This window comes from Scyliorhinus canicula, chromosome 2 (assembly GCF_902713615.1).
Source record: "Scyliorhinus canicula chromosome 2, sScyCan1.1, whole genome shotgun sequence".
Taxonomy (NCBI): domain Eukaryota; kingdom Metazoa; phylum Chordata; class Chondrichthyes; order Carcharhiniformes; family Scyliorhinidae; genus Scyliorhinus; species Scyliorhinus canicula.
In genome coordinates, this window is record NC_052147.1 from 263198235 (window position 1) to 263211406 (window position 13172).

At 50.6% G+C, this 13172-nt stretch overlaps 1 protein-coding gene across 6 annotated transcripts in view; it reads right to left on the reverse strand.

The window, feature by feature from the left end:
• cacnb4a (calcium channel, voltage-dependent, beta 4a subunit) overlaps nt 1-13172 on the reverse strand; it is a 403331-nt gene that overhangs the window by 25253 nt on the left and 364906 nt on the right. For all 6 annotated transcript variants that reach the window (XM_038790022.1, XM_038790026.1, XM_038790023.1 and 3 more), the window contains one exon: nt 11858-11953. In XM_038790022.1, the coding sequence (XP_038645950.1) occupies nt 11858-11953 (96 nt within the window). The remainder of the gene's footprint in view (nt 1-11857; nt 11954-13172) is intronic.

A 13172-nucleotide genomic window follows, 5' to 3' on the forward strand; every position in this document is an offset into this window, starting at 1 on the left:
CGAGTGGCCAGATGGCCTACTCCTGCTCCTAGTTCTTATGTTCTTATGATAGGTTGAATGGACTCAGACTATTTTCATTAGAACGACAGAGGTTGAAGGGTGATCTGATAGAGGTCCACAAGATTATATGGGGCATGGACAGAATGGATGGGCAGGCACTCTTTCCCAGGTTGGATGGGTCACTCACCAGGGAGCATAGGTTTAAGGACCGTGGGGCAAAGTTTAGAGGAGATGTGCGAGGCAGGTTTTTTACACAGAGGGTGGTGAGTGCCTGGAACGCGTTACCAGGGGAGATTGTAGAAGCAGATATATTAACGGCATTCAAAAGGCATCTTGACAAATACATGGATAGGATGGGTATAGAGTGATACGGCACAAGAAGTGCTAAGGGTTTTGGCCAAGGGTGGTACCATGACCAGTACAGGGCCGAAGGGCCTGTTCCTGTGCTGCATTGTTCTTTGTTCTTTGAGGAGGCTCATGTGCAGCACAACACCAGCATAAACCAGTTGGGTCAAATAACCTATTTCTATGCTGTAATTTCTTTTTTTTTTTATAAATGTTTTTATTCAGTTTTCATATTTTATATTGAACAAGTTACAAATTGTTAGGAGAAAAAAAAACAACAAACAAACACGCAAAAATTAACATACATATTTACAGGTAAGCATCTTCGTAGTAGTAACTGTGCCCGCCCCCCCCCCCCCCCCCCCCCCAACATGTTTATTTAGTTTGGTTTTGGGCCTTAGCTAGCCATCGAACCCCCGTACCGAACCTGTAGCCCCTCCCGCTACCTTCCCCCGACTATTCTTCCTCTTGTACATTGGCCACAAATAGGTCCCGGAACAGTTGCATGAATGGCTCCCACGTTCTGTGGAAGCCGTCGTCCGACCCTCGGATGGCAAATTTGATTTTCTCCATTTGGAGAGATTCCGAGAGGTCGGACAGCCAATCCGCAGCTCTGGGCGGTGCTGCTGACCGCCAGCCAAACAGGATTCTACGGCGGGCGATCAGGGAGGCAAAGGCAAGGGCGTCCGCCCTCCTCCCCAGGAATAGATCTGGCTGTTCTGAAACCCCGAAGACCGCCACTATCGGGCATGGCTCCACCCTCACTCCCACCACTTTGGACATAACCTCGAAGAAGGCTGTCCAGTACTCCACGAGTCTGGGGCAAGACCAGAACATGTGGGCGTGGTTGGCCGGGCCTCTTTGGCACCGTTCACATCTGTCTTCCACCTCCGGGAAGAACCTACTCATACGGGTTCTTGTTAAGTGGGCTCTATGTACCACTTTTAGTTGCGTCAGGCTGAGCCTTGCGCACGTGGAGGTGGAGTTGACCCTATGCAGTGCTTCGCTCCAGAGTCCCCACCCTATCTCCATCCCCAGGTCGTCCTCCCATTTCCTTCTTGTTGCGTCCAGTACGGTGTCGTCCCTATCTACCAGTCGGTCATACATGTCACTACAGTTCCCTTTCTCTAGGATACTTGCGTCCAGTAGGTCTTCCAGTAGTGTCTGTCGTGGCGGTTGTGGGTACGTCCTTGTCTCCTTTCGTAGGAAGTTTTTGAGCTGCAGGTACCGTAGCTCGTTCCCCCCAGCTAGCTGAAACTTCTCTGTCAGTTCGTCCAGTGTTGCGATCCTGTCGTCCGTGTATAGGTCCCTGACTGTCAGTGTCCCCCCGTCCTGCCTCCACCTTTTGAAGGTGGCGTCAGTCAGTGCTGGTGTGAACCTATGGTTGTTGCAGATGGGAGCCCTGTTCGACATTTTGGTCAGGCCAAGTTGCTGCCGCAGTTGGTTCCAGGATTGGAGGGTGGCTGTCACCACTGGGCTGCTGGAGTGTTTTTTGGGTGGGGATGGGAGTGCTGCCGTGGCGAGGGCCCGGAGGGAGGTTCCCATGCAGGAGGCCTCCTCCGCACGCACCCACTCAGCCTCTGGCTCCTGGATCCATCCCCTTACTCGCTCGGCTGTTGCTGCCCAGTGGTAGAATTGTAGATTCGGGAGGGCTAGCCCTCCCCTGGTTTTTGTTTTTTGTAAGACCTTCTTTGGGATCCTAGCATTTTTACCCCCCCATACGAACGCCATGATGAGTTTGTCCAGCGCTTTGAAAAAGGCCTTGGGGATGTAGATCGGAATGGATCTAAACAGGAAGAGGAACCTGGGCAGTACGTTCATTTTGATCGTCTGAACTCTCCCCGCGAGGGAGAGCGGGAGTGTGTTCCATCTTTGCAGGTCCTTTTTAACTTCCTCCGTCAGGCTGGTGAGGTTCCATTTGTGGATCCCTTTCCAGTCATGGGCTATTTGGATCCCCAGGTAGCGGAATTTATGTCGGGCTTGATTGAACGGCAGCCCCTTTAGTGCTGCCCCCCCCCCCCCTTGCGGGTGTACTGGGAAGATCTCACTTTTGCTCATGTTGAGTTTGTAGCCCGAGAAGGCTCCAAACTCTTTCAGGAGCGCGATGATTCCGTCCATGCTGCTTTGTGGGTCCGAGATATAGAGGAGCAGATCATCCGCATAGAGTGAGACTCTGTGCTCTCTACCTCCCCTTCGGATCCCCCTCCAATTTTTTGCTGCCCTGAGCGCGATTGCTAGCGGTTCAATTGCTAGTGCGAACAGCAGCGGGGACAGTGGGCATCCTTGTCTGGTGCCCCTTATGCTGTAATTTCTATGGTAAATATATGAACCACAAATTTGTATACAGCACATTGAACAAAGAAATGACCTCCCAAAGCACTTCACTGAGTTGCGCCAAAGTCAAATCAAACTGCAGGAGTGCCCAAAAGCTTTGTCTAAGCTCTGACAAAGAGTCATCCAGACTCAAAGCGTTAGCTCCATTCTCTCCTCACAGATGCTGTCAGACGTGCTGAGGTTGTCCCGTATTTTCTGTTTTTGTTTCAGATTCCAGCATCCGCAGTAATTTGCTTTCATTTTTAGGAGGATTGTGAAGTTGAAGAGGGAGGTGGAGGGTTTTTCAGAGAGAGAGAGTCCATAACAACCTAAGGCACTTCCATACTTGATGGATGAGTCTGGAATCAGAAGTACAGCAGTGAAGGGAGGGAGTGGGTGGTTAGCAGGACTGGCTGAAGTTACAGAAATACAGGAGAGTGAGGTCTTGACGGGATTCAAAGACAAGTGCAAGAACTTTAAATTGAGGCGTTGGGGAACGGAAAGCCAACATAAATCAGCAAGGTCACGGATAGTGAGATGCTGAGGGATTTGCTACATGATCGCACGTGAATAGCAAATTTTTTTTGACTTTAATGAGGGTGAAAGATGAGAAGCCACAAGGCAAAATCTGGAGCAATTGACACTGGAACTGAAGAAAATACATGAATGTACAAGGATAGTGGCAGGAGATGAAAGGGAATTTGTTACTCCATTGGGCTGAATCTACCATCTTTTTATTTGAAACAATGTAATTTGGCGACATATTGGCAATAACATATCTGGATGCATTTCGTGTGCACGATGTTTTAAACAGAATTTTTAATCTTTTGCATTCAAGCATTTGCTCATCTGCCAAAACTGCTCAGTATTCCAGAATCTTCCTGGATTCTAAAGATGACCCCCACCCTCCCAGCTTCTTTTTTCTACTGTAATCCACCTTCTTGCTCATCTCCTCCACCTTACAGTGGTGGGGAACAAAGTCCTTTGAAAAACTTAGTTTTGAGCTCAGCAATATTTTCTTCAGCTAACGGTACTTAAAACTCTTTTGCGGGATGGCAAATGTTCAGTATTTGTCACAGAACAAGGCCTTCCAAGCTTCTGCACCGTCATGCACGTGAGCAGGATTGTTCACAGAAACTCATTCACCTCTTTGTCACGAGAATTGAGATCATCTGCTCAGCTGCATCTGCTGGGTCTTTCATATCGTCTGGCCTCTTGGACCAAACTTTCACGAAGGTTTAATTCCCACTGCCCTAGCTCGGAGCACAAATTGTTTGCCAGCTTTTCTCCTATCTATAACGGGGAGGTCCGATGGGGACGGTATGGGAGGCATTGAAGGCGGTGATTAGAGGGGAGTTGATTTCCATCCGAACCCATAGGGAGAGGGGAGAGCAGAGAGAGAGGGAGAGACTGGTGGGGGAGATGACGAGGGTGGACAGGAGATATGCGGAAGCTCCGGAGAAGGGTTTGCTGGGGGAGCGCCATAACCTTCAGGCCAGGTTCGATCTACTGACCACCAGAAAGGCGGAAGCTCAGTGGAGGAAAGCACAGGGAGCGGTGTATAAATACGGGGAGAAGGCGAGCAGGATGCTGGCACACCAGCTCCGAAAGCGAGACGCGGTCAGGGAGATTGGGGGAGTGAAGGATAGAGATGGGAAGGTGGTGCGGAGGGGGGTAGACGTTAATGGAATATTTAGGGACTTTTATGGGGAGTTGTACCGGTCTGAACCCCCGGTGGAGGGGGGGGGGGCTTTTGGACAAGCTGTGATTTCCGAAGGTGGAGGCTGGGCAGGTGGAGGGGCTGGGGGCGCCGACTGAGTTGGAGGAGCTGGTCACTGGGATTGGCAGCATGCAGTCGGGGAAGGCGCCGGGACCGGATTGGTTTCCGGCCGAATTTTATATAATGTATGCGGACCTGTTGGGCCCCCTGTTGGTTCGGACCTTTAACGAGGCAAGGGAGGGGGGGGCTTCACCCCCGAACTATGTCACGGGCGCTGATTTCCTTGATCCTTAAGCGGGACAAGGACCCCCTGGAGTGTGGGTCATATAGGCCGATCTCGCTGCTAAATGTAGACGCCAAGCTGTTGGCGAAGATCTTAGCTACAAGAATAGAGGATTGTGTGCCGGGAGTCATTCACGAGGACCAGACGGGGTTTGTAAAAGGAAGGCAGTTGAATACCAACATACGAAGGCTTCTGAATGTCATTATGATGCCGGCTGTGGAAGGGGAGGCGGAGATAGTGGTGGCATTAGACGCGGAGAAGGCCTTTGATAGGATTGAGTGGCGGTATCTGTGGGAGGTGTTGGAAAGGTTTGGGTTTGGGGAGGGGTTTGTCCGTTGGGTGAGGCTGTTATATGAGGCCCCCGATGGCGAGTGTAGCCACGACTAGGAGGAGGTCGGAGTACTTTCGGCTGCACCGGGAGACGAGACAGGGGTCCCCTGTCCCCCTTGCTCTTTGCGTTGGCAATTGAGCCCCTGGCCATGGCGTTGAGGGAGTCGGGGAACTGGAGGGGCCTGGTGCGGGGTGGGGAGGAGCATCAACTGTCGCTTTATGCGGACGACCTGTTGCTGTATGTGGCGGACCCGGTGGGGGGAATGCTGGAGGTGATGAGGATTCTCAGCAAATTTGGGGGCTTTTCTGGGTATAAGCTCAACCTGGGTAAGAGCGAGCTGTTCGTTGTGCACCCGGGGGATCAGGAGGAGGGGATTGGTAGGCTCCCACTGAAGCAGGCAGGGAGGAGCTTTAGGTACCTGGGAGTCCAGGTGGCTGGGAGTTGGGGGGCCCTGCACAAGCTTAACCTCACAATGCTGGTGGAGCAAATGGAGGAGGAGTTTAAAAGGTGGGATATGTTACCGCTGTCGCTGGCGGGTAGGGTGCAGTCCGTCAAGATGGCAGTGCGCCCGAGGGTTTTGTTCCTGTTCCAGTGCCTCCCCATCCTTATCCCAAAGGCCTTTTTTAGGAGGGTTAACAGAAGTATTACGGGATTTGTATGGGCGCATAGGACTCCGAGGGTGAGAAGGGTGTTTTTGGAGCGGGGCAGGGATGGGGGGGCTGGCGCTGCCCAACCTCTGTGGGTACTATTGGGCTGCCAACGCAGCGATGGTGCATAAGTGGGTAATGGACGGGGAAGGGGCAGCATGGAAGAGGATGGAGATGGCGTCCTTTGTGGACACGAGCCTGGAGGCGCTGGTAACGGCGCCGTTGCCGCTCCCTCCAACGAGGTATACCACGAGCCCGGTGGTGGCGGCTACCCTCAAAATCTGGGGGCAATGGAGACGGCATAGGGGGAGGTGGGGGGCTCGATGGAGTCCCCAATATGTGGGAACCACCGGTTTGTTCCAGGGAGCATTGATGGCGGATTTCTGGGCTGGCACAGGATAGGTATTAGGAGGTTGAGGGACCTGTTTGTGGATGAGAGGTTTGCGAGCCTGGGTGAGTTAGAGGGGGAGTTTGGGCTCCCCCGGGGAACATGTTTAGGTACATGCAGGTTAGGGTGTTTGTCAGGTGGCAGGTGGAGGGGTTCCCTCTGCTGCCCCCACGTGGGGTACGGGACAGGGTGCTCTCGGGGATGTGGGTTGGAGGAGGGAGGATTTTGGATGTGTAGTAAAGCAGGATGTAGACGAGGCCTCGGTGGACGAGCTGAAGGGTAAATGGGAAGAGGAGCTGGGTGAGAAGATTGAGGAGGGGACGTGGGCGGATGCCCTGGAAAGGGTGAATTCCTCCTCTTCTTCTGCGAGGCTTAGCCTCATACAGTTCAAGGTGCTACATAGGGCTCATATGACCGGGACGAGGATGAGCAGGTTCTTCGGGGGCGAAGACAGGTGTGCTAGGTGCTCGGGGAGCCCAGCGAACCATGCCCATATGTTCTGGGCATGCCCAGCGTTGGGGGACTTTTGGAAGGGGGTAGCAAGGACGGTGTCGAGGGTGGTAGGATCCAGGGTCAGGCGAGGCTGGGGACTCGCAATTTTTGGGGTTGCAGTGGAGCCGGGAGTGCAGGAGGCGAAAGAGGCCGGTGTTCTGGCCTTTGCGTCCCTAGTAGCCCGGCGGAGGATCTTGCTTCAATGGAGGGATGTGAGGCCACCAAGCGTGGAGGCCTGGATCAATGACATGGCGGGGTTCATCAAGTTGGAGAGGGTGAAATTCGCCCTGAGAGGGTCGGTGCAAGGGTTCTTTAGGTGGTGGCAGCCTTTCCTGGACTTCCTGGCGGAACGGTAGGGAAATAGGCCGGCAGCAACCCGGGAGCCCGGGAGGGGGGGGGGGGGGGGGGGGGGTTGTTTGCTTTTTTGTTTTTGTAGTTGCGGGGGGGGGGGGGGGGGGGGGGGCGGTTGGTTGTTGTTCTTTGGTTTTTACTATGGTTGTCTTGTTAATATTGTTTTGTTGTTTGTATTTTGTGAAAATATTAATAAAAATTATTTTTTAAAAAAAAGCTTTTCTCCTATCTTCCCACATGCCTTTTCCTATCTCGTCTTGTCCTTCAGTCCCAGTTTTGCGCCTTCGGACCAATTTCCACGAATCTGCTGACTACCAAACTTCCCATCCTGGCTGCCAAGTTAACTAATATTGTTATAGTCTCTCCTCGGTTACTGTCCCTCTCTCCTCTAAAGCTGCCGCCATCTTCCTTTTCCTCATACAACCAACCATTGAAGCCTCCCAGCAAAGTCCCACCTCATCGCCAAATTCCCTTTCCTCGCCAAAGTCCTTCAACCCGTTTTTGCCTTCCAAATCCACATCCACCCTTCCATTAAAAACTCTGGGGGTGATTCTCCCAAATGGAGCACAAGTGTTCGCGCCATCGTGAATGCCGTCACGTTTCATGACGGCGTGAACCGGGCCCGGTTACGACCGATTCTGTCCCCCACAGGGTGCCAGCATGGCGCTGGAGCAGTTCACGTTGCTCCAGCCTCCCTTCCCGTCGCCGAATGGGCGCCGTGCCAACCCGCGCAAGCGCAGTTGGGCCGCATCAACCTGCGCATGCGCGGGGGACGACTTCTGCGTGCCGGCCCCGACTCAACATGGCGTCTGTGTTCAGGGGCCAGCCGGGCCGGAAAGTAGGCCCGGGGGGAGGGGAGAGGCCGGCTCGCCGATCAGTGAGCCCCGATCGCGGGCCAGACCCCATCAGAGGCCTCCCCCCTGGTAAAGGAGCCCCCCCCCCCCCCCCCCCCCCCCACATGCTGCACCCCGACCGTTCGCGCAGAGTTCTCGCCGGCAGCGACCAGGGATGAACAGCGCCGGCGGGACTCTGTTGTATCCGAGCGGCCGCTCGGCCCATAAGGGCCGGAGAATCAACGGCCCCGCTGATTCCAGCGTCCCGCGGCCGGCGCAAATGGCGCTGATTCTCCGCACCTCGGAAAATCGCACGCCGGTGTCAGGGCGTCGTGGCGCCGTTGTGGCGATTCTTCAGCCCGGCGCGGGGCTCGGAGAATCGCCCCTCCATGTTTGAGTCTCTCTGATCAGTTTTCAGACCCAGCCACAGTATTGCGACAGCTCTAATCAAAATTACAATCCTATGAAATCCAAATTTATCCTGTGAAGGTAAACTCTCATTCCAAAGAACAAAGGGCAATACAGCACGGGAACAGGCCCTTTGGCCCTCCAAGCCTGTAACGGTAATGATACCACCCTTGGCCAAAGCCCTCAGCATTTCCGAGTGCCGTATCCACTCTATACCCATCATATCCATGTATTTGTCGAGATGCCTTTTGAACGACGTTAATGTTTGGGCAGCATGGTAGCACAGTGGGTAGCATTGTTGCTTCACAGCTGCAACCAGGTTTGATTGGCTTAGGTGACTGTCTGTGTGGAGTCTGCATGTTCTCCCAGTGTCTGCGTGGGTTTCCTCCGGGGGCTCCGCTTTTCTCCCACAAGTCCCGAAAGACATGCTGTTAGGTAATTTGGGCATTCTGAATTCTCCCTCTGTGTATCCGAACAAGCGTTGGAACATGGCGACTCGGGGCTTTTCACAGTAACTTCATTGCAGTGTTACTGTAAGCCTATTTGTGACAATAAAGATTATTATAAAGGTTATTATGTATCTGCTTCCTTTTTAATCTATCTACAGACTTTGACATGATTGGCCACATCATTCTCTGGCAATTCCACTCCACCATTATCCCAGTGGCTGGGAATGCACTTGCCTGATTCCAATTCCATCAATCCAATCGTAACCAGAGAATCACCTGAAATGGCTTCCCTACTTGTTCATCTACTGTTACATCTGGTGTCGCCCAAGGTTAGAGGGGCTATCCTTGGCCTCCTCCGATGTCTCATCTACTGCTCCTCAGCGATATCACTCAAAATCACCAGGCTGATGACACCCAGAATCACCACCTTTTTCAACTCCTCCACTGTCATAAAATTGTCAGATTGCTTGTCCAACTTGCAGTCCTGGATGACCAGAAATTGCTTGCAAGTAAATATTGGGAATACTGAAGCCATTGTCTTTGCTGTCCACCATAAACTTTGTTCCCTAAATACCAACTCCAACCCTCTCCCTGGCAGCAGGCAGAGGCGGAATCCCAAAATGTGCTTCTGGCCAGATAGCCGCACCATCACTTGTGGTAATATGCCTTTAAGGGATAGCAACCTGACATCACTGGAAGGGAAGTGTGTCTTGTGAACCAGTCTTAATTTTACTTTTGCTTTTGAGCTGAGCACATCACACACAGCTCTGCTGCTGATGTCTTCAAACATTCTACCTTTGTTTAGGTGCTCTTATGAGTCTATTCTAAATAAATTATCACACAGACTGTTTATACAATCCCTTATGAGTGATAGGTGTTTATATCAGTAGAGCACAACATCACTCACACCATCTATTTCGACTTCAGTAATAGCGCTTGTCTTTACCCCTGCCTCAACTCATCTGTTGCTGAACATGCAGTGGATGTTGTCGATATGGACTTCAATAAAGCCTTTGACAAGTTCCCTCATGGCAGACTGGTACAAAAGGTGAAGTCACACAGGGTCAGAGGTGAGCTGATAAGAAGGATACAGAACTGACTTGGTCATAGAAGACAGAGAGTAGCGGTGGAAGGGTGCTTTTGTGAATGGAAGGCTGTGATTCGTGGTGTTCCGAAGGGCTCTGTGCTGGAACCTTTGTTGTTCAGAGTATATATAAATGAATTGGAGGAAATTGTAGCTGCTCTGATTAGTAAGTTTGCGGACGACACATAGGTTGGTGGAATTGCGGATAGTGAAGAGGATTTTCAGAGGACACAGCAGAATATAGATTGGTTAGAGACTTGGGCGGAGAACTGGCAGATGGAGTTTAATCTGGACAAATGCGAGGTAATGCATTTTGGAATGTCTAATACAGCAGAATCCTTAAGAGTAATGATAGGCAGAGAGATCTGGCAGTACAGGTTCACAGATCACTGAAAGTGGCAACAGAGATGGTCAAGAAGGCATACAGCATGATTGGTCGGGGCACTGAGTATGAAAATTGGCAAGTCATGTTGCAGCTGTACAGAACATTGGTTAGGCCACATAAGGAATGGTGCATACAATTCTGGTCGCCACACTACAGGAAGGATGTGGATGCTTTGGAGAGGGTACAGCAGAGATTTACCAGGATGTTGCCTGGTCTAGAGGGTATTAGCTATGAGGTGAGGTTGGATAAACTTGGATTGTTTTCACTGGAACGACGGAGATTGAGGGTGACCTGATAGATATCTACAAAATTATGAGTGGCATGGACAGAGTGCATAGTCAGACGCTTTTTCCCAGGGTAGAAGAGTCAATTACGAGGGGATACAGGTTTAAGGTGCAATGGGGAATGTTTAGAGGAGATTTGTGAGGCAGGTTTTTTACACAGAGGGTGGTGAGTGCCTGGAACGCGCTGCCAGGGGAGGTGGTGGAAGCAGATACAGTAGCGGCGTTTAAGAGGCATCTTGACGAATAAATGAATAGGATGGGAACAGAGGGATATGGACCGTGGAAGTGTAGAAGGTTTAAGTTTAGACAGGCATCATGATCGGTGCAAGCTTTGAGGGCCGATGGGCCATTTCCAGAGCTGTACTGTTCTTTGTACATGCTTTTATTACTCTAGACTTGATTATTCCAATTCTTGACAGCCCTCCCACGTTCTATCCTCCATATACATGAGCTCATCCAAAACCCTACTACCCGTATCATATCTCACATCAAGTCCCATTCACCCATCACTCTTTTGGTCGCTGGCCTATATTGGTTCCCAGTTAAGCAACATCTCAATTTAAAATCCTTCATAATTGCCCCCTTCCCTATCTCTGTAATCTCCTCTATCCCCATAGCACTCCAAGATATCCATGCTCCTCCAACTATGGCCTCTTAAGCATCCCCGATTTTAATTGTTCCATCAGTGACAGGCCGGCCTTCAGCTACCAAGCTAAGCTTGGGAATTCTTTCTCTAAATTTCTCTTCCTTGTTCTCCTCCTTTAAGATGCTCCATCAGTGGCATGGTGGCCCAGTGGTTAGCACGCCTGCCTCATGGCGACAGGGGTTCGATTCCGGCCTTGGGTAACCATGTGGGTTTGCGCTTTCTCCTCATCTCTGGGTGGGTTTCTTCCAGGTGCTCCAGTTTCCTCTCACAGTCTAAAGATGCGCAGGTTCGGTGGATTGCTCATGCTAAAATATCCCTTAGTGTCCAAAGATGTGCAGGCTAGGTAAGTTTGGTGTTACGGGGATAGGGTAGGGGAGTGGGCCTAGGTGGAGTACTCTTTTGGAGGCCTCTTTCTGCACTGTCGAGATTCTGCTCTATGGATTAAAACCTTCCTCTTTGATCAAGCTGTCAGCCATCAACACTTATTACCTTCTGTCACTTGGTATCAAATTTTACGTTCCTGTGAATTGTTTGGGGTTATTTTATTCCATTAATGATGAGATATGAATAAAAGTTGCTGTCATAATTTGCAGCCAGTTCAGGAATTCAAAATAATATTTGACAATTTAATATTCTTTTGAGGTAAAATCATTTGAAACTCAAGCCAAACCTTGAATGGGGCACCTGCTTATCGGAAGGCAAACTCAAACGTGGGCAGGAAGTGTTTGTTTAACCTGCTTTCACCAAATTACCAAAACTTATACTTACGGCGAATATACATCAACTGGAAGTGGTAAGCACGGGCAGCAAGCTAAGTTGCTTTTTGCACCGTTCCAGTTGCTCTTAGCTTGTTAACATACTCTTATCAATCAAAACAATCTGCTGAATTATTACGTACTGGAGGGCATTGTGCCAGTTTATCGGCTGCCACCAACTGGACGTTGAGGTTTTTACTCTGTGACTTTCCCCTGGACTTTATCAACCTCTGCAGCACCTGGTGAAAAAAAAGAAACAGATTCTTCAAACAAAGCAGTAATTACTGACAACATTGAGATGCTAAAAACACTAATATTAGAACTTGGATGTATAATAAATCTCAGCTTCTTCCACAGCGATGTTCTCTCATACAAACACAAAGACACTGTTCATTTCATTCGCATCTTCAGTCTGCATCTTTCCAAAGCCTGGTCAATGCTCTGGACAGAATCTTCATGCAGCGGCGAGTGTGCTGATGGTGGGATCGGAATTTCTGCTCCGAGGTGGGGCAGTCAGCCAATTAGCTCTGCATAGTCGGGGGGGGGGGGGGGGGGGCCCGGCCAATTGTGGGGTGGGCAGGAAGTCGCCGACCCCCGCCTCTAATTCATGAGGGTCGATGGTCCAGGTGCCATATTTAAATGGCACTCACACAGGCATCTACAGCCTGCAGGCCAGCAGCAACATTCTGCCTTTCAAAGAGGAGGATTTTTAACCTGAAGTACTGTGGACCCCCCTCCCCCGCAACCTGCCACACCTAAATAGCTGGAGTTGCAAACCATCACCCTGCAATACTCCCTCATCATCTTTGACCTCTCCACTATCGCCTAAACTATATCTTCTGTGACTGTCGAGCTAGAAACCATCACCCTGCAGCCATTCTCAGTCAGCTTTAACATTCCCTCCATCACCCTTGATCCTCTCTCCATCATCACCTTTGATGCTCCATCACCTTTTACCCTCCATCACCTTTTACCCTTCATCCAACAGCCCTTAGAACTCAGTTCGAATTTCTTTTGAATGTCCCCAGTGTCCATTGGCGTGCCTCGTAATCAAAGTGCCACGCTGACAGCTCCTGGGATCGCTACACCTGGTCGGTTTACAGTCTGTGCCACGCTGTGAAGAATCAACAAAGTGTGTAAGCATTAGTGGGAAACCGGAGGATTGGGAAGCCTTTAAAAGTGAGCAGAGGACAATTAAAAAAGCAATAAGGGTGGAGAAGTTGAAATATGAGTGCAAGCTAGCTCGTAATATAAAGGAAGATAGGAGGAGTTTTTTTCAATATATAAAAGGTAAGAGGGAGGCAAAAATAGACATTGACCACTGTCTCCATTGTGGCTGGAGATGCAATAATAGGAAACAAAGAAATGGCAGACAAACTGAATAGTTACTTTACATCAGTCTTCACGGTGGAAGACACCAGTGGGATGTCAGAGCTCCTGGAGAATCAGGGGGCAGAG